General features: G+C 31.5%; 2 protein-coding genes and 2 pseudogenes across 3 annotated transcripts; 2 read left to right on the top strand and 2 right to left on the bottom strand.

Moving 5' to 3' along the window:
* Positions 1 to 1768: 1768 nt before the first annotated feature.
* LOC107900270 (myb-related protein 308) lies at positions 1769 to 3094 on the bottom strand. Its single transcript, XM_016825942.2, has 2 exons — positions 2809 to 3094; positions 1769 to 2700 (listed from the first exon to the last, which is right to left on the bottom strand). Exons 1-2 carry the CDS (start codon positions 2939 to 2941, stop codon positions 2009 to 2011), a joined length of 825 nt encoding a protein of 274 aa, XP_016681431.1. The 5' UTR covers positions 2942 to 3094; the 3' UTR covers positions 1769 to 2008.
* A 732-nt stretch (positions 3095 to 3826) lies between these two features.
* Positions 3827 to 4308, top strand: LOC121220350 (30S ribosomal protein S11, chloroplastic-like; annotated as a pseudogene).
* A 57-nt stretch (positions 4309 to 4365) lies between these two features.
* On the top strand, positions 4366 to 5431 carry LOC121220349 (DNA-directed RNA polymerase subunit alpha-like; annotated as a pseudogene).
* A 10289-nt stretch (positions 5432 to 15720) lies between these two features.
* On the bottom strand, positions 15721 to 18612 carry LOC107900955 (protein LEAD-SENSITIVE 1). Of its 2 annotated transcripts, none has more exons than XM_016826756.2 (2): positions 18052 to 18612; positions 15721 to 16624 (listed from the first exon to the last, which is right to left on the bottom strand). In XM_016826756.2, the coding sequence occupies exons 1-2, from the start codon at positions 18143 to 18145 to the stop codon at positions 15933 to 15935; spliced, it is 786 nt and encodes a 261-aa protein (XP_016682245.1). In that variant the 5' UTR covers positions 18146 to 18612; the 3' UTR covers positions 15721 to 15932. The 2 variants fall into 2 exon arrangements, with proteins under 2 accessions (XP_016682245.1, XP_016682246.1); XM_016826757.2 differs by having other exon boundaries at positions 15721 to 16537; positions 18052 to 18605.
* Between the last annotated feature and the right edge of the window lie 8337 nt (positions 18613 to 26949).

Below are 26949 nucleotides of genomic sequence, written 5' to 3'. Positions count from 1 at the left end.
TTAAAAATTATAAAGATATAATGGTGAAAATACATTTTTGCTATCGTAAAAATTACAATTTAATTTCGACCCCTAAAAAAATTTTCTAATTTCTCCCCTACTATTATAAATTAAAAGAACAACACTAACTTACCTACTGAATATTAATACTAAATAAAGATTGAAAAAGAGTGGCTTTATAATGAAAAAAGAAAGAAGGAAAGATTGGTTTTATGACAAAAAAATAAATGAAAGATCAGTTTTAGGTTTAGGGTGTAAAGAATGGGTTTGATTTGTAAAGAACCCTCTTGCGAAGGCTTAAAAAAGACTAAATCTACTCCTATTTTCCATGCAAAACATGTTGGTTTTACATGGTATGAATGTTTAAATATTTTTTTTAATTGAAAATAAGTTGAGGCATTTGGTTCTTGGAATCCCAGGTTCAATCTCCACCGCATGTAATTTAATTTATCATGTGTGGGTTGGATTATATTTCAATTCTTCATTTATTTATTTTTATTCTACTTTCTAATTACTTTGGCATATATTTATAATTATAATATTTTTACTTCTAATTTTGGAATATATTTTTTAAAAGGTTAATAAATTTTGATTATAAATCAGTTGAAAAAGAAAATTGTTCACTACAAGGGGAGATCATAGTTGGCTTACCAATGAAGTATACCATAGAAAAGTTGTAAATTTTAAATTTTAAATTTTATAACTGTTAATGTAATCTTTAAAAAGTAATTTCATAATTGATCTAAATTTTAGAATTGAAATTCTTAATAATGAGTATAATCCAGTTCTTAGGTTAACATGTTTCAACTGCCATGCTATTTCTATATTCTCATATACAATATGTATTGAGTTAGTGGGTCTTTATTGATACATCCTTAATGTATAAATTTATACATGAACGATAAATAATAAACCGACACCCTTAAAACCAATTTAAATAAATAAATTTTAGCAGAAAATACTAAATAATTCATTATAAGTGTACATATTTATATATCAACAGTATATTAAGTATAAACATCAAATTAATTTTACAATTCATTATTAACATTGGATTAAATTTTAAATATAAATGTCAAATTATGTAATATGGTTGGATGATTAGGGTTAGGCTTGCAACCATTCTCTTTTGAAATTGCCACTGCCATTGCTCTCGACTTCTCCTCAAATGGCTGATTTGATCTTCCCCCAGATTTGTTCTCGCCTACTCCACTGCACATGACCTCCTCTCATGTGGCTGATTCCAATAAAGGAAGTGGCCCAGCCGTAATCATGCGTGGATCCATCAATTTGTCCTTTTGAAGCTTTGAGGAACCTTTCTTGAAGCTGCAAAGGAAAGGCCAATCACAAATATATAACATCACTTTGGCTGCTCGGTCCTGTTTCTGTTTTCTTTTTCTCCTTCGGATCCGTACCCTCATTCTTCCGAGAAAGGAATCTAGATTCTTTTTTTTAGCGAATCTAGATGTTAATTAAAAAAAGAAAAAGAAGAAGGTAAGCACGTGAAATCTAAGATTCAACCAAGTCTTTTGAGAGAAAATTCCGTTTGACCTTCTAACGTAATTAATTAATAACAACGATATGCCACTTTTGTTTTTATTTCTATTTTGTTAATATATGCCATTACACCCTATACATCTATAGAATTTGAGATTTAGTCCTTATATTTTAAAAATTTAAAATTCAATCCCCTTATTTTTTCAATTTAAAAATTTTAGTCCAATCATTATAATAGTTGATATTTTCTGTTAAAATTTTTCAATTTAATGTAGTTATTTTCCGTCAATCATATGACACGTCACATGAAGACAACTTAATCAACATGTCAAATTGATAAATTTTGGTAAAAAGTACTTAAAATTTTAATGATGTGACTAGAATTTTCAAATCAAAATAGTTTGAAAATTTTTAAATATATTAATTAAATCTTAAATTTTTTAAAATTACCGACATTAACAGGATATTTTAATATATGCATGCATACATACATGCATATTTTTTTTCCCAATCAGATGAGCAACGATTCAGCGAAAGCATCCAACTGCAGTTGATCTTCGTTTGCCTTCAAAAGCTGAAGATACTCTTCGTAAAGCTTCTCTAGAGAATTATCACCTTCACTTGATGGCACACGAGGGTGGCACCCCGACTCTGAAAGAAACCCGGTCCCGTTTTCACCATGGCTTACATATTCTGACCAAGGGCCTTGTATAACCTGGGTACCTATACCCTCTTCTCCTTGGCTCGAACACACTGTGCTAAACGTATTGCATTGGTCGAAGCTGTCGTTTCTTGGAAAATAAATTGAAGTTGCCTTACTGGGTTTTGGGAGATGGACTTTTGGTATCACTGCAGGCTCAAGTGTTGTCTTTGCTTTCTTCGGATTCTGCTTGTTATTGCTGCCTCTGCTGTTCTTTCTCTTGCTCACTTGTTGAACTACTGGCTTTGGTAGCTTCTTGTGGGTATTGGGGTCGATTCCTTGGCTTAGAAGTCTTTTGCTCAGATAGGTGTTCCAGTAGTTTTTAATCTCGTTATCGGTTCGACCAGGGAGCCTCCCGACAATGAGAGACCAACGATTGCCGAGAAGAGAATGTAATCTGATGATGAGATCGTCTTCATCTGTGGATATATTCCCTCTTTTAATATCTGGTCTTAGATAGTTCATCCATCTCAGCCTGCAACTCTTTCCACACCTGAGTAGCCCTGCAAGTTTCACAGATTTGGCAAGAAAAATGGAATCATTTTAGTTTCAAACCAAGTACTAGTGCCTGCCTTGTGGATTTGTAAGTTAAAATTGAGGAATTTAGCTACCAGCTTTCTTAGGAAGTGATCTCCAGTGACCTTCACCATGAGTTTGAACGTAGTTGATAAGCAATGTGTCTTCTCTCGGAGTCCATGGACCTCGATGCAACCCAACTTTTGTACAACAAGGAGCCCTTCCCATCTCTCTCTCTTTCCCTTTGTTTATAGGAAACTCGACGAGTCAGCTCACTCACTCTCTCTTTCTCAAATACTTAACAAGCATTGAAACACTTGAGAGACATGAGAGAAGGGAAACAAGGAAGCAAGATAGAGATAGGGATGCTCCAAGGACCACGAGTCCCAAAATATTTGGCTTATCCCTTTTAAAACCGTTAAAAATTATGAATGTGGATTATTTACATCAAACGTCTCCAACCATGACTCAACTTTTAAATTATTCTCTAAACTTTGAAATATTTTTATTTAGTACTAAAGTATCAGTATCAATTTTCTTTTCTATAACAATTTTATTGAATGAGAAAATAAAAGAGTTACAAGCAACACCTTAATTAGAAAATAAATCCCCAAAAGCAACAGCTTGGACAATGAAATATGCCACATGGAACTCCTAAACTTTCCCAAAAACTTTGCCAACTAAATAGCCAATGACTTGGCCTCCCAATACTCGTGTCAGAAAAACCAACTACTCCTACCCTTCAAATAGGTTTCACCACCTCTTCATAGGTGTTCAATAGTCTCCTATGTCAAAGAAAAATATGTAGTACCTATTATCAACTTCAACATTCCTTTCAGGGTATCCAATTCAAATTTTAAGAAATTTATTTTCTTTCAATAAGCGAATTTGAAAAAATTTAAGGTATAATAACTATAAAAATAAGGGTTTCTTTTAATAAAATTTGTGAAAAATGTCGCCTAATCCGTAGGAGGGGACGAATTATCGTAATTTGTTTTAACCCGGGACATAAATAAAGACAAGGATAATCTTTCTATTCTAAAAAGAACTCCTGAAAGAAAAGAAACTAATTTTAAAGAAAGCGATAAACAAATAAAAATAGATCTATTTTGACATGAAATGGATATATCTATATATCTCTGACTTATCTTTATGAAATGATAAAATATGGCAAAACCTATACCAAAAGTTGGTTCACGTAGGAATGGGCGCAGTAGTGCACGGATAAGTGCACGTAGAATACTAAAAGGAGTTATTCATGTTCAAGCAAGTTTCAACAATACCATTGTTACTGTTACAGATGTACGAGGTCGGGTAATCTCTTGGTCCTCTATCGGCACTTGTGGATTCAAGGGTACAAGAAAGAGTGCCCCTTTTGCTGCTCAAACCGCAACAGGAAATGTTATTCAAGCAATAGTAGAACAAGGTATGCAACAAGCAGAAGTTATGGTAAAGGGTCCTAGTCTCGAAAGAGATGCAGCATTACGACCTATCATAGAAGTGGTATACTGTTAAGCTTCCTACGGGATGTAACCCCTATGTCACATAATGGCTGTAGACCCCCTAAAAAAGACATGTATAGAAATAAACACTAAAGAGATTTCAAGAAAAATAAATGATTCAATGGTCTAATCAAATAAAATAATATTACTATGGTTTGAGAGAAAGTAAAAGTCTCTACTTCGACTCAGACACGACATTGGAAGTGTGTTGAATCAAGAATAGATAGTAAGCGTCTTTATTATGGATGATTTATTTTGTCTCCACTTATGAAAGGCCAAGCCAACACAATAGGCATTGCGATGCGAAGAGCTTTGCTTGGAGAACTAGAAGGAACATGCATTACATGTGCAAATCTAAGAAAATACCACATGAATATTCTACCATAGTAGGTATTCAAGAATCAATCCATGAAATTTTAATGAACTTGAAAGAAATTGTATTGAAAGGGAATTTGTATGAAACTTGTAATTCCTTTATTTGTGCCAAGGGTCCCGGATATGTAACTGTTCAAGACATCATCTTACCACCTTCTATGGAAATTGTTGATAATACACAGCATGTAGCCAGCCTAACCGAACCAATTGATTTGTGTATTGGATTACAAATCAAGAGAAATAGAGGATACGGTATAAAAATGCCAAAGAACTTTCACAATGGAAGTTATCCTATAGATGTTGTATTCATGCCTGTTCGAAATGCGAATCATAGTATTCATTGTTATGGGAATGATAATGAAAAACATGAGATGCTTTTTTCTAGAAATATGGACAAATGGAAGTTTAACTCCAAAAGAAGCATTTCATGAAGCCTTTCACAATTTGATTGATTGATTGATTGATTCTTTTTCTACATGCGGAAGAAGAAAACTTACATTTAGAAAACAATCAACACAATGTTACTTTACCTTTTTTTCCGTTTCATGATAGATTAGTTAAACTAGTAAAAAATAAAAATGAAATAGCATTGAAATATATTTTTATTGACCAATCAAAATTGCCTCCCACGATCTATAATTGTCTCAAAAAGTCCAATATACATACATTATTGGACCTTTTGAATAATAGTCGAGAAGACCTTATAAAAATTGAACACTTTCACATAGAAGATGTAAAACAAATATTGGGCATTCTAGAAAAGAAGTAGAAAAAGCATTTTGAAATTGATCTATCAAAATTTTTAATCCAATGGATTTTGAACCTTCAGCACAATCCATAGATTCGGACCAGAATTGAATAAATGTATCTAGGGAGAATTCACTTTGACTTTGAAGTGACTACTCCCTAGATATGCACATCATGATATTTTTTTAATTGATTCAATTTAAAAAAGACCTAAAGTTAGGAATTTATCAATTGGTAATGCTACTCCAATACCCAACCAAAGGGCCACTACAGTACCAATCAAAAAACGGTTGTCACTACTGAACGATGAAATAGATTTTGGAATTTATTAACATTTTCCAAAAATGGTACTATTAGTAATCCCGCGAGTACTGAAACCATTAAAAGAACACCCAATAACTTGTTAGGTATTGTACGAAGTATTTGAAATACCGAAAAAAATATCATTCAGATAATATTTCGAAGGGAGTTGCAAATGGATCCGAGGGTTCACCAATCATTGAAGGTTCTAGAACCGCTAAGCCCATATTACAAGCAATAGTACCGAGAATTACTAATGGAAAAATATATAAAAGATCATTGGGCCATGCGAGTTCCCCATAATTTAATATTTATAACCCATACCTTTAGCTAATTTAGCTCTTAATGTAGGATAGGTGAGTCTAGATCCATCCCCCAAAGGAATCGGACATGATAATTTTTCATCATTTGGCTCAAGCAAAAGTCAATTGAATCAAATGGATACAAACGGACACCTATAAAATAACTTTATATTCAGTATGTTTAAAATAAATCTATATGTTATCCCCACATATATGAATGGTTCCATAAGTAAGAAAAAAGTTACCTGATTCTATTTTATGGAGTTGCAATTATACATTCCAAGGAATTTCATTTTTATAGGTAAATGCTCAATACCCAAGTAGGCGTACAAAGTTGATCGTGATCAAGTGCTTTATGGGTCGTCTTAGGCCTTGTGATTCACCTTTATCCCAAAAATATATCGAGATCTTTTACATACAAAGGACTTATTTGTTACTAATATAGTCTTGCCTTTGCTCTTCTTTAGATCCCTTGCTTCACTCCGGTAGTATAATTAAACCAGATCAATGCAGAAGAAATGAATGCATTTTCTTACTATTATGATAAGAAAGTAAAAAAAAAACTAAAATCTAATTTGGATGATGCCAAATCACTTATTCTATTGGATCTTACGGAGCTCTATTTATACACAACATTGTCAGGTCTGATCATAGAAAAGATTCTCTTCAAGCAAACCAGCCTATACTTTGTATGGGGCTTACACGGTGGTTGAAATAAAGACACATTTGGTTGTGAATTCCAATGAAGCAGATACTAAAATTAAAAGTGATCTAATTTATTTAAAATTTATTGAGTTTCAACTGTTAAATAAAGTATGGGACAAATACTCCAGTAACTAATTTTTAATTGATGATGGACTGATTAGAAATTAAGGTTATTGTACAAAAGTTATATATTAAAATCATGGTCTCCAATTACCAATAGCTAACTTTTTTAACATCCTCTTAAGAAAAAAAAAAGAGTTATCATCTCTAAAATACTTGTGTGTTAATTTGGAATATTAAAACCGTAAAGACTAGAAGGTTTCAAGATAGCGATGGATTCAAGTATACTTCTACATCTAGTTTTGTTCTTGATGATCTAACATGGCAAATCTTAGTTTACGGTTTTAAGTTTTATATCAGAGTTTTACGATTCCAAGAAGTGGCATTCGAGCCATGTCATGTTAAATCATTGAGAATAAATTAATTTTCTTTAATTTTTGAAATAATTTGTATTTAAGTTTTGTGATTTTTATGTTATGATTTGGTATTTTGGTTAATATATATATTAAATATTTCGGATTTATATTGAAATTTTTTTTATCAATTTTAGGATTTTATGAATATAGATTAAATGTATACCTGTAATTGAATATATAATTTGTTTTTAATCTATTCTCAATTTTATTCTTGAATTCCAAATTAAATGGAATATTAATGATATTTGTATGATTTTGATTTTCATTACAACGATAATTGATAAAGAAGACTTGCGTTTCTAAAAGTTTAATTGAAATCGCGACTTTCTATTTAAAAGAAAAAAAGTTGAATCCACGTTCAATTCTTACTGGGGCAGTGATATTGTCTTGATTTCTTTTTCTTCCATTTTTTTTCTTTGAATATATATGGATACGGTATTTTAAAGATGAATTCAGGTAGTTTTTCTTGTGAGTGTTTGGTTTTCACGTATTAAATTATAATATTGATTTTTTAAATTTAAATTTTAGTGGAAAATAATTTTAGTTGCATAATATTTTAGTATATATAAAATCAGTCAAAGATTAAGGTTTTTTAATTTTTTATTGTGTCATTTAAACAACTTTATTTTAGTTATTTCATAGCAAAAATTTTAGTTTTGACCTTGGACTGTTGTGAAAATTTATCGGTATATTAATATATTTTAAAATAACTTAATTGCAATAATAAGACACCAAAGTAACCTCTATTGTTGAAATTGTTGTGTTTTAAAATATAAAATGTTGTGTGCATGTAACTTAAGCTATAGTAATATTGATTAGTCCCAAGAAAGATTAATGTGTAACAAAATTTAAAAATTACATGTGCAACTGTGGTAATAAACATTTAACGATTATTTGGTTTTACATGTGAGTAATAAATTAATCCAAAGAAAGACTTATTGTTCGACATGTTTTTATTGTCGGTGTTTGATACTACACTAAGATATCACTTGCAAGTTAATATTTTTATCCAAAGATAAAATATTAATGGAGTCCCCAATATCTTGACTTGGGGTTTACATTTATTCAAATTATTTTGGTTTAAATTTGAAGTCTTATGTGAGCTTGTTTTGTTTGACTTAGCTATATTACACCTGTTAACATCACAACCAGCATTAACTCGATTCCTATGTTAAATGACACCAACTTTAAATCATGGCAAGAGAATATATGATTGTTCTCGGAGTCATGGATCTTGACCTTGCGTTAAAGATTGATTCTCCTCAACAACTTTAAAGATCGGATCTCGGCCGATCCCTTAAGGATGAAATATAAAGATTAATGAAGTTAACATGAAAATATATTAAAGATCGATTAAGTAATTTAACCGAGAAAATAGTTAATCAAAGTTTAGCGACTAAATTGTAAAAGTCTGATCGCTATTGAGTTTTAATTTAAAAAATGTTTGAGAACCTAGTTAGTGATTATCTAATTAGCTTAAATGGTTATTAAACCATTGTTTTCCATATTGTTAGTGGGAAATGACGATGATTACTATTAACTTTAGTGATTGAAGAATATAAATTTTAGATTAATTAAGATTAATTAAAGACTAAACTAAGAATATATATATCAACATACTGGAAAAAAAAAGATGAAAGATATAGGGAATTAACTCGTGTATGCAACGAACAAGTAAATAAAATAAAATTGAAAAGGATTGAACACACAAATTTTACATGGAAAAACTCCTAAAAAATGGATAAAAAAACCATGGCGGGTAAAAAAGAGATTTCACTATAATAAAATGAGAGTACAAAAGATGGAGAGAATCAAAGGAAAACCCAAAGCCCCACAAGAAAATTCCTACAAAACAAAGAACAAAATTCTCTCAATCTTAATATTTCTGTTATATATAAGCTAGAGTAATTAAGGTCTATTTATAGGCTAAAATTTGTAGCATATAGACTACAACAACCCTAGGTTAATCAGAGTTCAAGTGGGAAACTAAAAACAAAGTTTAACTGGGATAAAAAAACCAAGAAAACTTGAATTGCACGTCGCTACATCATGACGTGGCTTGATCTATCGTCGGGACGTGAAAGACCATTATGTCATTGGGACGAAAGAGTGCTGCTCGTAGGGACATCGCATACTGTTTGGTCAAAATAAGAGGCATTCTCCAACAAATCTCTACATTGACTCGTATTTGACTTAACTCCCTTGCCAAGCCCTGTTACAAGCCTAATTGAATCTTCATCAGGTGCTTACCAAGTCCAAGAAATGCTCGAACTTTGAAACCAGAAGACTCTTTATCAACATGTGGGTCTGATTGTGTTTCGTGCCAATTTTAAGAATTTGAACATCCCCTTGAATGATCACCTCTCAAGCAAAGTGGTAACGAATGTCTATGTGTTTTGTTCTCTCGTGCTGTATTTGATCTTTGGTGAGATGTATGGCACTTTGACTATCATAGTATACAATAGTTGCCCCTTTTCCACTTACCAGTTCACTAAACAGACCTCTTAACCAAATTACTTCTTTTACTGCTTCAGGAATTGCCATGTATTCTGCTTCAGTAATCGGCAAAGTCATTATTTTCTTAACGGATTAGTGAGTGAAGGTATGATTAATTGATAAATATGTAGGGTTTTCTTAACAGATCAACTGTTTGGGAGAAGAAGAACTTAAACCCTAGGCTTGACGACCCTAGGAAGTCATTTAGATGGGAATTAACCCAAAATTGATATGGCTTATATGTGAACACCTTAGCCCCAAATTGGTCTGAACTGTGAGGTCAAGAGATAAGTAGTTCTTGTAAACTCATTAGTTTATTGAAGATCGAAAGATCCTGCTAGGTTAATGACTAGTTGATTGAATAGAAACCCAAAATTAGGAATTAGTTATGACCACCAAAGCGAGCTAATCACCCATAGCTAGATTTGATAGAGTTTATAAGTTAGTTTTCTTCATTTATGTTTTTTTCCTTTATTTACAAAAACCCAAAATATTCTATTTATATTTTATCGTAATATGATTTATTTAAAGTACTAATTAGATCTATTTGTGTTTAAGTTAGAATTAATTTAGTGGTAGCCTCCGTTGGGTACAATCCTCGGAGTACTTACCTACTTCGTTATAACTAAATTACAACCTGACTCGTATACTTGCGGATACCGTTTATTTCAGATCTTTTATGTAGGATTCTCACTCTAGACTTTGGTACATCTGGAGGCGGACATACACCCAACGCACCAGCTTTCGGTTCCTTATCTATTCGAACTCAAGCTTTTACTTACATCAATGTGTATGAGTCACGCATACACGGTCTGTCATCCACTTAGGATTTAGATATGTGATCTGTAGTAATTTGGTGTAGCAAATTAAACTAGTTTTAACACTTGAGGAGCTTGAATTTGAGTGTTTTCATTATATTTTAATTAAGTTTTCATAGTTTAGTCTAAATGCAGAATAAAAAGTTTTCATAGTTGAATCCAAGTATTTTCATTATCTGTCGTAATTCTGTGCTACATCAATCAATACAATTCAGGATTCTCCAAATCTTACTCTTAATTTATTCTTTATGCATATATTATTTGTCAAATTTATTGTATTTATAATATCTATGTGGAACTAATCCTCTTATGGGGGATTAGTGAGTGGAAGTGTGACTAATTGATGACTATGTAGGGTTTTCTTAATGGATCAACTGTTTGGGAGAGGAAGAACTTAAACCCTAGGCTTGACAATCCTAAGAAGTCATTTAAGTGGGAATTAACCCAAAATTGGTATGGCCTATCAGTGATCACCTTAGCCCCAAACCGGTTTGTTCTGTGAGGTTAAAAGATAAGTAGTTATTGCCGACTCATTAGTTTAGTAGAAGATCGAAAGATCCTACTAGGTTAATGACTAGTTGATTGAATAGAAAACAAAAATAAGAATTAGTTATGACCACCAAAGCAAGCTAATCACCCGTAGCTAGATTTGATAGAGTTTATAAGTTAGTTTTTTGAAATTCTTTTCATTTATGGTATTTTGTTCCTTTATTTACAAAACCCCAAAAAATTCTATTTATATTTTATCATAATATGTTTTGTTTAAAGTACTAATTAGATCTTTTTGTACTTAGGTTAAAATTAATTTAGTACTCGCCTCTCTCGGGTACGATCCTCGTAGTACTTACCTACTTCGTTGTAACTATATTACAATCTGACCCGTATACTTGCGGATACTGTTTATTTCATATCTTTTGTGCATGATTCTTACTCTGGACGTTGGTACCTCTAGAGACGGTCAGTATGTCACACTATGAACGTCACAAGTGAATAAATCCATAAATGAATTCATGATCTACTTTTCTTGGGTCCAGTTGGATGTGCTATCAGTTCAGTCAGTCACAACTATGTCTCTGTCTTCTGAGAGTCATCTGCTTCAATGCCCAAGACAAAGCATCTCCCCAATTGGACTTGATATACGGCATATTAGACTAAGGGTATGTTTAGGTTCGTCTACTAATATAAGTTGTCTTTTCGAATTACGATCCGCTTAGTATTAGTTTAAATATTAGGCAACCAATAAGCAACATTTACTTTTATTTTGCTTTACGTGCAAAAACTATATAAAGACATTATACAAAGTATTAATCTAATTCATGAATAATTTTATTAACCAATCTGTTTTAAAAAATTACAAGTATATATTGACAAAAATACTACACTTAGGGCACCAGATCCAATATTGACCATTAAGCTCACCTCATTATCCTTCCTTCTCTCACCTCCCTTTTATCTCCAAATTATGGAGGACATGGTTCAATATTAACAAGTACAAAAAAAAACTAGCAAGTTTTGTGCATTACAAAAATGAAATAATTATTTTTAAGCTCGAATATGATTCATCATTTGAGTACATTCTAGTATATCACTCTTTTCACTCACAATGCTTTTGACACATTCAATGCTTTTATTCACTCATTATGCTTTTAACCTTCACATTGCTTTTGTTCACTCACAAAATTTTCATTTAAGCATATTTTAGCAAAAGTTTATACCAACCATATTGAACCAGTTCCTCACTTTTTCACTCAAGTACACATTTTGAAACCACTATAATGTTGCTACCTAACCTTCAATATCCAAGGCTCGACGTCCATTTCATAGTGCAAAACAAATAATAAGGACAGAGAATGTTTAAGTTTCATACTCAATTTAACCTCAAGGTCTCAAAAATAAAGGTTCCTCAAGAAAGGATAAATAGCGGCTAAAACATGGGACCTAGGGATAGCATAAAGGTAGGCTTATTTAGGCTTTAGCTATCCAAACAATATCTTAGGTCATCCTCAAACATTTCACGTTACACAATTTCAATCATGCTCCTTATAGATTGGTTTTACCTCCAGAGTTGTCAAAGATTCACAATGTGTTTCATGTGTTTATGTTGAGCAGATATAAATCAAATTCAGGCCATGTTGTACAGGCTAAAGAGTTAGAGATGGAACCGAATCTATTTTATGAGGAAGAGCTCATTCATATCTTGGCAATAGAAGTGAAGAGCTTTGAAATAAGAAGATAACATTTACACGAATGAATGACAAAAGATTCAAGCACTATCTATCTACAATTATCTATACAACTTATCTATCATTTGACACAAATTCCTACATATTCTCATAGATAATAATCACCTCTAGCCTAATATGCAATTTAACCTTATTGAACTAGCTAATCTACTTTTAGAGAACTAAATTAACTAAGATCAACCATAACTTGTGTGCTTTGAGAATCAAATGCACATTCAATACCAAAAACCACATATATCAATGTCAAACATAATTCAAACATCATGCATTTCAAACAAAAACATTAATACTTTTTTTAATAGAACAGACAAAACAAAAAAGAATAAAAAATTATGCGTCTCCCCACACTTAAATTACATATTTTCCTTAATAAGTTCCCAATTAAAAATAAGTTTGAGAAAACTCCCTTGATACATAATGTGCATGGTAAAATAGTAGAGTAGTCCTCAAATTTCGTTGAAGCTCTCAATGTTGTGTAACTTTTAATAGATAAACTTACATAGAAAAACAAACAAAACACACCAAAAACAAATATATACAATATTAAAAATAAAAATCCAATACTCATCCATAATTACATCCCAAAATCAGAAATATAGATGTAATGTAATCACTATCGAAGTCTTTGCTTGTCCCAAAATTTATGAGTTTACACTAAACAAATCCAACTTGATACCAGATTAAATAAATCCGTAGGTATTTTCTAACACCAATAATTCAATCTCCCAACTATGGGAGGCAATTTTGGATTTCTTTACTTCCTTTTATTATATTATTTTATACTATTGTTTGTATATTATAATATATTTGTATGGCATTTGAGATTTCAACTAACCTTAAGAGTGGTGAGCATTATAACGGTATCAGTCGTTATGCACTGTTTAAATTTTAAATTAGTATGATTTCGCTCAAGTTTTATATTGGATTGATTATTTACTTGTATAAATTATAGGGTAAAAATTTAAAAATTAAATTACAATCAATACAAGGTTTCAGAATCGGATTGGGGTTGAACCCATCAAGCCATTAGATCATACAATTCAATTAAATAAATCATTAAAAAAATCACTTCAATAGGTTTTTTAACCTAGTTCAACTAGTTTGTACCGGTTAGTCCATCAACTGATCAAATGCCTCTCTTCAGACTAATATCTCAGTCGGTTCCCGATCTGATTCAAACAACTATGACTTTAAGTCTCTATACATACATTTGAAATTTAGCCTCCTTAGTTTTACTTTCAAAAATTTAATCCCTCTACTTTTTGGATTTAAAAATCTACTTTTAAATTATATATAACTACGTAGCATTTTAATAAAAAAGTTAACGATGTTAACTATTTGAACTATTTAATAATATTATAAAAATATAAATATTATATTATATCATATTAAAAATTAAAATAAAAGAATTAAACATCAAATTTAAGCATAATAAAAAGATCATTTATTTATAATAATAATATAAAAGAAAATAGCATATAGAATTCTATAGATTGGCATGAAATAATTGAACTTTTCTTTTCATAAAAAGTTGAGTGTTTTTCCGATGTTTCGTATGTTTCAATCATTTTCGATCAATATTAGTTTGTGTGGGTGTTTATCAATCTATATCAATTAACATTTTTTTTTATCTTGACCATTTTATTATTTTTTACAATTACATTAAAATTAAAATATAATTAATCAAATTAAGTTATTTAACTTAACTAATAATTTTAAATTTTATATTTATATACAAATAAATTTTAAAATATATAATTCATTAATAAACTAGAAATTAGATTATATATAATATTTTAAAAATAACAATAAACTCAAAATGGTATATTAAAATGTAGCAATATTTTTTACATACTAGTACTTGAACAAAAACGATATATACACATATGATATTAATAACCTTGACTCAAATTGAAAAAATATTTGATGCACTATCGATGAAGGAAATTAATGCACTATAAATTAATAGTAAGATAACACATCATTACCTATACAAAAAAAAATATTAAAAGATTTAAAAATAAATATAAATAACTTTATTTAGAAAAATAAAAATTAATTATAACTATTAAACATAAATAAATGCAAATACATTAAACTTGAAATTCGAAAATCAAAACCATAAAATTCGAAAATCAAAACCATAATTCAAAATCTAAAATATGAAATATGAAATCTGAAATCCAAAAACTAAAAACAAAAACCTAAAATTTAAAACTCGAAAGAGAAGCAACATAATTATAGTTAATATTTAATTATGTTTAAAAGAAGTTGGTATTTATTTTTAAGTCTTTTAATAATTTTTTTTATTTTATACTAACAATGATGTGTCATATTATTATTAAATGATGATATATGAGTCTTATACACTGACAATATATCATATATTAATCCTTTATAAAATATGTGATTATATGACATACGCTTTAACATATTTTGAGTTAAATTTAGAAAACAAAAACAAAATGAGAAAACATATCTTGATTTGTATACAACGGTAGTTAAAACTATTGTCAAATAACTTGTATTGCACAAGTTCAAACCGTGTTATCCCTATCTCTCCCCTAATATTGTATAAAAAAATATAATATTTGTCCAACAATTAAAAAAAAAATCAAATGTATATGTCACATCCCCATTAAAAAAAAGTCAAATAAATTATTTAACAAACTTAAATGAAAAATAGTTGATATGGAGATTAAATTTCCCAATAGTTCATGAGGAAACCACTGAGCAGCTAAAGGCTTTCAAAGGTGTATCGTTGTGCCAAGTTGGTTGCACCTTTCGACTCCAAGAATGGTTGACAGGTCGATTAGAAGCATATATGTATATTTAAATCTGACTGGTTTTAATATTATTATTAGAAATCTACATGTACTTTTTTTTTTTATGTTGCAAAGTTTTGACATCAATAAAATTAAGAGTCCAACACTCTACCATACTTCTATTAAAAAAATATTACTGATAGTTAAAACAGTTATATACTCAATTGCTTTTCAGTAAAAGATTTTATATATTTACATCAGAGATTGTTAATTTGTTGTGCATAATAACAAGCAATTACTGTCATGCCTTTCATTTAATCCATACCTCAAGTTCTGTCTGAATATAGCATAGCTTAAACGGCAAGCAACTAGCCTGAGAAAAGTTAACAATGTTATGAGCAGTGAGAAACTTGGAGGAGACAATCACATTATGAGTTCAATCAAGTCTAAGCTACTGCTTTATTCTCATGCAGACGAAATACAGATCATGTCACAATGCCACAACTTGTCTGTTAGAAGCCTCATTTTCTTCAGCTGCTTCATCATGACGCCCTGCCCAGCCTAGGTTCACAGCCAAGTCCTCAACCGCCACCTTGATCACATCAGTTCGAATGCCTATATCAGTTGCATATCGGGTCATACAGTACATCCCGGCTGTAACTGTTGCCACACCTATAGGACTTGGCATCAAAAGCTTTAGCGGGGAAGAAAGAAGAGCAGCCAATGGGGCACCTATCATGGAAGAGGCCTGACCACTTCTTCCAATTCCTAGATTGTCTAGAATCAGAAGACCAGTTTTGCAATACAGAGCAAAATCCTCGCAGTTATTCTCGAATATGTCATAGTTTCCAAACCCGTTTTGAAGAAGATACATTGCCCGGTGGATAACTGTTTCAAGAGGATCAGAGGCTGCCGTGGTGCATGTGCCTCCTCGCACTTTGGCAAGGAAAACAGATGGGGTCACCCCGTATTCAAAACAGTAGAGAGATCCATTTCTAAGGAAACAATCCAGGCATGAGAGTACTACCCCACTGTTTGGCTGCCGGAAGCCGCAATCAGGGAAAGTTGGACAAGTTGATCGAGGGAATGTCGGATCTAATAGATTAGAAGATGTATCAATGCTGAAATCCAAGTTACGCTCAGGTCTAAAATGAACCACCTTGCTTCCACCAACAAAGATACCTACATGATTTAACATTCAACAAGCATATGCACAGTATTGAGCTTGATTCAAGCATCATCATACATCCTAGAAAAGTTTGAAGATACCTTTAAAATAAGTGGTACGACGCCATAAAGTAGTAAGGTAGAATAATGAGTTGATTATGAACTTAAGATTAATGCAAGCACGGAACTTAAGATTAATGCAAGCACGGTATAATTGAGGATTTTGACACTGGAATAAGAAGCAAGAAGTAGAGATATGCTTTGGAATTAAGGCAAAGTGAAGAAATGTTGAGAAAGATGATATGACTCCTCAAGACATAAATAACTCAGTTGATGCTGCCATGAGATCAGTCTTAAACCACCTAGAAATGGAGTCCAAGAATATCAGCTACCATTTCAAGTTTTAGCAGTTAACCTATAGAACAAAAAGAATGGACCTAAAATTTTGTGGCTTAAGAGATGCATGATTGGGATCGGAACTTCGAATCTTTCGTGACAATGCAACTTCTGAACAAGAAGAAAGGAAAGATAGAAACAAATATAAGAATAGGTGCAACATTTAGGATTCTGGCTGTGGGATAGTGGCCGAGACTTATTGTCCTCATAACTTTTTCAAGCTAAGAACTGTAGACTTTTGAAAATAAAGCTAGTGAATGAACTTCATCATAGTAACAAGACAGTATTTGATTGCTCAACGACATAACCAAGTAACTGTGTGGCCTTTGTAACAATTACTTTCTATAGAACACTTTACATAGCTAATTTGACAAAGGCCAATCTTGATTCAAAAGAAAATGCAAAAAGCATCAACGGCCAATGATAACATTCCTGTAGCTTAAGACAGAGACCACCATATTATCTATCTTCCACTCCATTCCCCAGGTTCAGAAAGGGTTTAAAGTTTTCTATTAGCTCTCTTCATCTTAAAATATTACCCCTCAGAACCATTACTTGTCGCAAACGAAGAAAAGAAAAACTTAAAACCTCTGACAGAAAATAAAGGATGTCGTCATGTCAATCCTAGACATTCTACGGCACAATGACAAGGAAAGGTATCTTAGTTTATAAGACCATTTTCAGTTTCAGAGATTTTGGAGTAAAATTTCACCTCTTCATGAAAAAAGGGGTAACTTTTACCTGTGTGTTACCAAGACCCAGAATATTATTGGTACAAAATAGCCAAAAAGATCAAAAGAATAAGAATTGCAAGATTGAGACATGGAAAATTTTCGAACATTTAGTAAAATCTACAAGAAAAAAGGAAGTAAACTGAAGCAAGCAAAACGGAACCACGAATTTAAAAAAAAATTGAAACTCAGAAACCTAGATGAATACCCAGATCACAAGGCAAAAAGTTTCCAAGTCCTTTTTTTTACAGAAAAGAAGAAACCCATAAATTTCCGATGTCCAAAACTCAAGAAAAAGAAGGAGAGAAAAGATACCATGATGAGAGTAAGCGAAAACAGCTCTGTAAGTGTAAATATGATCTCCTGGTTTGATCTCATTCCTCTCAACTCTATTTGTAAGAAGACCCATTTTTGACCTTTCTTCTTTGCATCTGATAATGTAACACTGCTCACGGAGCAACTTACTTATGGTTGACCCCCCATTTTTAAGCCTCTGGGTTCTTAGCAGCTTGGATTAATGTTATTGGTTCAACGAATCGTCGGCTCTAACAACCCTGGCTAAATTGACTTACACATTAAATACTTTTAAGGTCACTATCTCATTTGCTCTTGTGATTTTAATTTCGGATATGAATGTGAAATTGACCATCTTTGATGTACAAGTTTCCTTGGTTGTTTTTCCTAATTTCTTTGGGAAGTTTGGAATTTAAATCCACCATCACGAGGCAAAGGAAGTTGATCAAGCTAAGGATCCTAAGCGTTGTTGGCCAAAGACAATGAGAAGACAAATAAGAAGAAAAAAAAAAGTTGGAATTTTCCAAGGGAAAAGGCACGGAAACTACATATTGAAGGCCACTTTTATATTCCTTGCTACATTTCCAAGTCTACTTCCTTTTTCCCTGCACTTTATATTCTTGAACAATTGAAAATTTTAAAAATATGAAAATATGTAACATTTAGAAAATATTAAAAGGTTGTTTTTATTATTTTAACTAAAATTGCTTTATAAATGTGAAATAATAAATAGAAGAATGTTTAACTTTAAATAAATTAAGCTTGGTTCAAAGCGCAAGCTCATATAATTCAAAAATATTTTTTTAATATATTTCTTCTTAAACTTAAGCAAATTGTGGAATCTACCAAAATATCTACAGTTGGAAATAAAACAGATTAAATCAGAACTTTCTCAGCTTAAAATAGAACAACAAGAAATGAAGGAACAAATTAGATCTTTAAAAGACGAAACCTCAGAAAAAAGTTCATCAGAAACTGAACCTGAACCTGAAGAAAATACACAAGAATATATGATGGTTCTAACTGAAGTATCTATTCAAAGATATTTAATAAAAATAAATATTGTCATAAATAATGAATTTCAATTAGAAACAATAGCCCTTTTTGATACAGGAGCAGACCAAAACTGCATTAGAGAAGGAATAATTCCAACAAAATATTATAATAAAACATCAGAATCTCTTAAGGCTGCAAATGGTAAAAAATTAAAAATTACTTACAAAATTCCCAATGCAGAAATATCCAACAAAGGTATAAAATATTAAACATGTTTTTTAAAGGTAAAAGATATTACCCAAGATGTCATATTAGGAACCCCATTCATATCCTTACTCAAACCTTATAAAGTAACAAATAATTCTATCTCCACTAAAGTTTTAAACACTAAGGTAGAATTTCCTTTTGTAGAAAAACCGAAAATAAGAAACCTCAACCTATTAAAATCTTTATCCATTCATAATGGACAAATTAATAATTTAATTAATTACAAACAGAAGCAAATCTCTTTCCTAAAAGAAGAAATATGTTTTAAAAAATTAAATGAACAATTAAGAAAAAGAGAAATACAAAAAAGAATAGATCAAATCAAAAAGGAAATAGAATCAACAATTTGCTCTGACATTCCTAATGCCTTTTGGAATAGAAAGAAACATGAAGTAACATTACCATACGAAAACGATTTTGATGAAAGACAAATACCCACAAAAGCAAGACCAATACAAATGAACAAAGAAATGGAAGAATTTTGTAGAAAAGAAATACAAGACCTTCTTAATAAAAATTAATTAGAAAGAGCAGTTCCCCTTGGAGTTGTTCAGCATTTTATGTAATAAAAAATGCAGAACTTGAAAGAGGAACGCCAAGATTAGTAATTAATTACAAACCTCTCAATCAAGCCTTAAAATGGATTAGATACCCAATACCAAATAAGAAAGATTTGCTACAAAAACTTTGTAATGCAAATATTTTCTTAAAATTTGATATGAAATCCGGATTTTGGCAAATCCAAATAAAAGAAGAAGAAAGATATAAAACAGCATTTACTGTACCATTTGGACAATATGAATGGAATGTAATGCCTTTTGGGTTAAAAAATGCTCCATCTGAGTTCCAAAGAATAATGAATGATATTTTTTACCAATATTCTCAATTCACAATAGTATACATCGATGATGTATTAGTATTTTCAGAAAATTTAGAAAAACACTTTAAACATATATCAATCTTTATAAAAGTCATAAGAAATAATGGTTTAGTAGTTTCTAAATCCAAAATAAGTTTATTCCAAACCAAAGTAAGGTTTTTAGGTCATTACATTACCCAAGGAACCATTACCCCAATAGAACGATCTATAGAATTTGCTAGCAAATTCCCAGACCAAATTCTTGATAAAGTCCAATTACATAGGTTCTTAGGAAGCCTCAATTATGTTATAGACTTTTATCCAGGTCTTAGCAAATTATGTAAACCATTATATGATAGACTCAAAAAGAATCCACCAAAATATTAAAACAGATATTTTTTTAAGAGAATATTAAAAAATATATGATATATTTTTTTAATATATTTTTAAATATTAAATTTGGTATTGAATTCAAATCCATATAAATGTAAAAAAAATATTTTATTTTATTTTATTTTATTTTATTTTTCATATTTATAATATGCCAATTTATTTTTTTAATTAAGTTTTTGAACCATTTTTCTAATTTAAGGAAATAAGTTATTTTTTAAGAGAGAAACGGAAAGAGCACTCAATTGAATGCGCTTTCTCTCAACGTTTATATGATTGTTGCCCTTGCAACGGTAAAAAAATTTAAAAGGGCCAATAGTAAAAAAATTTTAACCTATGAAAACCCTCCAAAATAATTTTTTTCACTCACATCATGGTCTCTCAATTCTTTCTAATCTCCTAACTCTCTCAATTCTCTCAATTTTCTCAATTTTCACAAGTTTTTGTTCACTCGATATTCTCTTTTTAAATTATTATTATTTTTAATTATTTCGTATTTGATTCGTTCAGGTTAAGTTTTCACGAATGGCGACCTCTCTAATTCTTTTCGACGATAAGCAGATTCCACCACTCAGGTAATAATGGTAAGAAGAAAATTTATTTTCATTATTTCCGATTAAGTTAAACTTAATTTTTTTATAAATTAAAAATTTTGACTTTATAAACAGGCGGGCGATCGTGTTTTGGAAGCATTCATACATAATTTGGCAAAGCCTCCGATCCCGCCATTCGTGGTTACTTACAAGAGGCGGGATTTTAAGATGTGTCTCGTATGCTCGACGGCTACAAACTCGATACTAGACTCATCAACGCATTGGTGGAAAGATGGAAGCCCGAGACACACTTTTCATCTTCCACGCGGCGAGTGTACAATCACACTAGAGGACGTGGCGTTACAACTTAATCTGCAGGTGGATGGACCAGTCATCACTAGAGTAGCAATCGTTCCTGGTAAAGAGGATCTCTGCACGACATTATTGGGGAAGGTCCCAAACAAGTTTGATGGTGGTCGGATATCAATGAATTGGTTGGTCAAAAAATTCAATAAGCTTCCCATGGATGCGATCGAGGTTGTCAAAGAACAATACTCCCGAGCATTCATCCTTTAGTTTATCAAGGTCATTTTAATGCTCGATAAATCTTGAAATTTGGTAAAATAAGGTGGCTACTACACCTAGTACACTTCAAAGAATGTGGAAAATTGAGTTAGGGATCAACTGTGTTTGCTATGTTATACTAAGAGTTGTGTCAGGCCACAGAATCTGTTAAAATGTCAATCGATGATTGTTTGCTCCTACTACAGTCTGGGCCTAGTGGCGGCTACTATTTCTATGTCCCCGAGTGAACGGCCCATACATGTTTCCGTTGGTGACAAGGTAAAAATAATTTATTAATAAATACGTAGTTTTATAGTAAATGTTTTTATTTATCATATGTTTGAACTAACATATCACTTTTACAGGTGGAACCATGAACCGAGTTATGTGGGACTACCCGAGAAGTTGGAAGACATTAGGCTATTGCTAGATCAACACTCAGAAGCCGAGATTTGTTACTTATTCTTTCGAACCTATATTAGTCACATAATGATTTGTAAAATAAAATTTTGTTATGAACAAAATTTACAATTATTCATTTCAGTTTGAATGGATGTCATACGTCAACACCGACATCATATCTAGCGTCCCGCTGGAGTACATCGAGGCTTGGGATCGTAGGATGAATTTCTTACCCATCAGTGAACCATTTTTCTTAGCAGACACGGTGGCCTGTTTGGAGTACTTGTCGTGGTTCAGACTTACCGCCAAGTCGTATTTGCTATCGTGAAGGCAATGAGTAGGCAACTTTGTTAGAAGAGGCAATAATGACTGCACTAGTAAAAGAGTAGAGCCAGACGCGGTCGCACAACGGGTTCATCATTGACTCCGCCCCAAAAAGCGTCGCCTATGTCTACATAATATCCCGATCAATTCACTCCAGTTGTCCCTGTTCATTTCATTAACCTCGTGTTTTTTTCACAAGCACCGTATTACGCACCACCATCGCACGTGACCGATTTTTCTATTCCTATAGGTACATATTTCGGGCCACTGACGTCCCCCGTATTCTACACATTGATGCCAATGTCGATGCCAACCCAAACGTTAGATCAGATGCTGGCACATGCACTATCGCCGATGACGACACCGATGCAAATGCCAATGTCAGTGTCTATGACCGGGTCAATACTGACGTATCTCGATTTTGTTACACTTACGGTTACATGTCGATAGTGATACAAACACCATACACATCATTATTTTATCGCGATGGGTCATCGATACAACCATCTTCCTGTGGAGTGAAGGATACACGATGGGAGGCTAGGATAACACCGCATTCTAGCACGAAGGAAGATGATGGACACAAAAGTGAAGACGAAGGAAGATGAAGCCTATACTGGGAAAGTCAGGTTTCGAGGTGATTTTCCTTTATACGGTCAAGGGTGGTAGTATACGTGGAGGTCTCAATCGACGGTCGTTAGGCAATCATAGATCAAGTTATAATGGGAGAGCCTGTTCACGCTCGTTATGCAACCACGAGCTCAAACTTTTCAGATACTAAAAAAGGTTGCTTGATAAATAACATACGAAATTTTGAGGGTATAATCATAAGGAAAAACTATGGGCCTTCCCGTCATAATCGGCGTAATTGTTTTCTCTATTTTCAAGTAGTTGATACCTTTAACTTTCCTTCTTATCCAAAGGTCGGCATCATCGTGAATGTGGAAGGACTTTCAGATGGGGAGCAACTATTTCTGTGGAGTAAAGGTAATGCTCATTTTGGGCTGACAGTGGTTGTTGTTATTAAACAACCCATTAATAACTACAACCGCTATCGCACCGACCTAAGTTTGACATCTACTTCTGCTAAAACATTTGTTCTCCCCTTAAGAGTCCTCTTGTGTCCACCTCGGTGTTAGCCTTCGGATAAGAATAAAAGGTTAAAGATATCGACAACGTTAAAATAGAGAAAAAATTAAGTTGGTTATATTGGAAATCCCTTCATTTTCCCTATTATTATGACCCCAATCTTATGTATGGTATATATAATGCATCATTTGCGGGGTATCCAAAAAGCTTAAACTTGTGACCGCGTAATGATCATCAACTGGCCCTTAGTTATACTCGAACTCATAACCACATCATGGCCGTCGACTAGGACCTCCACTTAGACTTTGACCCCTAATTTTATCAAGCACAATCACCCCAAAACCAGATTTCCCCAAAATGAGTTTTTGATGTGATGGTCCTATCCCACTATGACATATGAAATGTATGTGTTATGAGACACGTGTCACATCCCCTACTCCTCAAAAATACCTTTGGAATTTCCCAGTTTCAGTCAAAAACCCCGAACCCTTTTAAAAAAATCATAAAAATGTTAAAAACTCTAACCTTAGGAGGGAGAAACGGAAAGGGCGTCCAGTTAGATGCACTTTCCATTTCTCTCTCCAAAATTAGTCTATTTCTCTAATTTTTTTTAAAGAAAACTACTTAAAAGCCTAATTAACAAAATTAGCATATTAGGTTAATTTTGTCGTTTATATTATAGAAAAACAATTGTCAAACACGTTTTTAGTGTTGGAAACAAATTTTTTATTTATCAAACTTGTTTGTAAAAATAGAAAATATTTTAAAAATCAAATTAAGCCTAATACTTTAAGGCATTGATTTGTAGCTTTTAAATATGAGAAAAATATTTAGTACACTGTCAATAAAATTTTTAGACTCCACAAGCAGGGTTAGGGGTTTAGTAAGTGTTTTATAGAGATATAGCAAAATATTTAGAAAATATATATTTAAAAAAACAAATATCAGTTTTTAAGGCTGGTTTGTGGAATAAAAAAAATACACTGCCAATGAACAAAATACTCACATTTAAATATATATATATATATTTGTTTAGAGTAGATCATCTATTCAAGTCTAAAGTTTGGTTTGATATTTGAGAATGTTGGAACAAAAACATTAGGTTCAAAAATCGGTTCGAGCAAGAAAGTTAAACCCATTTAAAATATGAGTTAGACTTAAGTGACATTCAAAACTCAAGCTCGGCTCGAATTTTTTGAAATTATTATATTATTTTTATCTATACTATTAATAAAACTTCTGACTGAGTTGGTATCATGGGTTAATCGGGAACCAACTTGATTAGGAAATAACTAATATACCTTTTTATTAAATGACTATATATACTATTAATAAAACCCCTGACTGAGTTAGTGTTGTAATACCTCTCACTCAATCCGTTAAAAGATTTGAGCAACAAATTTTACATTTAAGCACATAATCATATTTTGAAATCACATCCATACACTTGCTTTATAACATTTCTATTAAACATTTATAGTTCATATTTACAGTACAAACCTAAGTACATGACATCTCTAAAGTCCAAAATTTATATATATATGCCAAAAAAAACTTGGTCTTGTATCTTGGATTAGTGGTGAGATCCAAATTGAAGTAACAATCTCTTAGCTCGATAAATCAAACCGAAATCGCCAAGATGGGGTGAATTGGCCTTTAAAAATTTTGGTGGAAGCAATGAGAGAAAATGAAACAATGAACACAAAGATTTAGAGTGGTTCGGCCCCAAATAAACTATGATACACTTGAACTAAGGAATGAAAGTAAAAGATCACAAGTGTATACAAGAAAATTATGGAAGTATTGGGCACAAAAGTTGTTTAATTGATGATTTTGCTTGAATATGCTTTCTTGTTATTGTAGGAACTTTAAAAGCTGGTATTTATACTTTCAAATTGATTTCCAACCGTTGAGGTTGTTGTGGTAGTTAATAGAGTCGTTGGGGATGTGAAAACCATAGCACTTAATACACCTACAACAGCGAGTATCGATACCAAATAAAATGGTATTGATATTTTTTGTAATAAATGCTAACTTCAGTGACCGTTGGAGTTTAACTATCGATACCAAAACAATTTTTATCGATACTTTATGAAAAGTTATCGATATCGTATCGATACTTTGTTAATTTTGTGAAAAACAAAATGTCATTTTGGTATTGTTTATTTTAAGGGTATCGATATTTCAAAATTATCGATACTTGGCCAAAAAGGTATCAATATATTTTGGTCTAGAGCAATTCTAACTTGTTTGAAAAATATTTTGATTTGTTAAAATCATTTTAACTTGATTTTAAAGTTGTTTCAAAAAAATTTCTAAGAGTTCAAAGTAAATATGCAAAATTTTATCTCTTAGACTTCAAATTGAAAAATCATTTTGTCAATTTTGTTAAACTTTAACTTGTATTCAAAAACACTTTAATTTGTTATATCAAAATATTTTATCAAATAAAGCTTGGTTTAACACAATCCTTGTAAAGAAGTAGTCCACGTGCCTTCATTCTACTTTCTTTCATCTACGCGTATAAACAAATGCGTTAAACTATGTGAATAGCTTTAGTAAGTACTCAATTGAATTCAATCTTACCATTTTTATATATATACAATTTAATTAATTTTAATAATATTTATTCACGCAATTTCTTTCACTAATATATTTAACTTTTAATTCATTTTCCAAAACATAAAATCATTTAAATTAACTTTATAACTTATAGTTTTCACTTTAACATATATTATCACTAATTAACTTTTACTTTCACATATCAAAATCTTTCTCTCATTTCACAAACATAATATAAACACTTAATTCACATATATATTTTAACATTTAAATCACATGTTCACTTTTAACTTTATTTTGACATATTATTACACACACTTTTACTTTCACATATCACTTTTGCAATTCTTAGTGAATTTTAGAGGAGTTCAATAATTTCAATACATTGTAGAGATCCAAGCCAAACATAAACTCCCAACCTATAATAGAATTATGATAATGGGAACTCTAGAAAAATATACAGGAACTCTAGTAAACACATCACAAAACCCAATACTCCTCTCTTAACCCCCTTTAAACCTCCATATCACCAACTCGATTCCCATTCGAACCCCCAACCCCTCTCAACTCCAAAATCATTTCATTGTCATATATCATATTTCCTTTGAGTTCACTAAGGCATTTATTCACATATCACTTTTATATAACATACTTGATAAATCACATATTTATCACTTTGTATCATATTACTTATTCACTTTGAATCACATAAACATATTCACTACATTTTTATTTCACATATTCACTTTATTCACAATTCATAAAAATACAAACATAACATATATTCACAACACTTAGCACTTTAGATTTCAATCCACTATCATTAAACACTTTACTTTCTTCTAACACTTCACTTAAATATTTTATTTCACTATTTTAGCACACATAATAACTTTTGAATATTTTACAATTTAGTCCTTAAATTCATGAAAT

This window comes from Gossypium hirsutum, chromosome D08, assembly GCF_007990345.1.
Source record: "Gossypium hirsutum isolate 1008001.06 chromosome D08, Gossypium_hirsutum_v2.1, whole genome shotgun sequence".
NCBI classification, from domain to species: domain Eukaryota; kingdom Viridiplantae; phylum Streptophyta; class Magnoliopsida; order Malvales; family Malvaceae; genus Gossypium; species Gossypium hirsutum.
The sequence above is the reverse complement of the archived record's forward strand: the minus strand, read 5'-3'. Positions and strand labels throughout refer to the sequence as shown.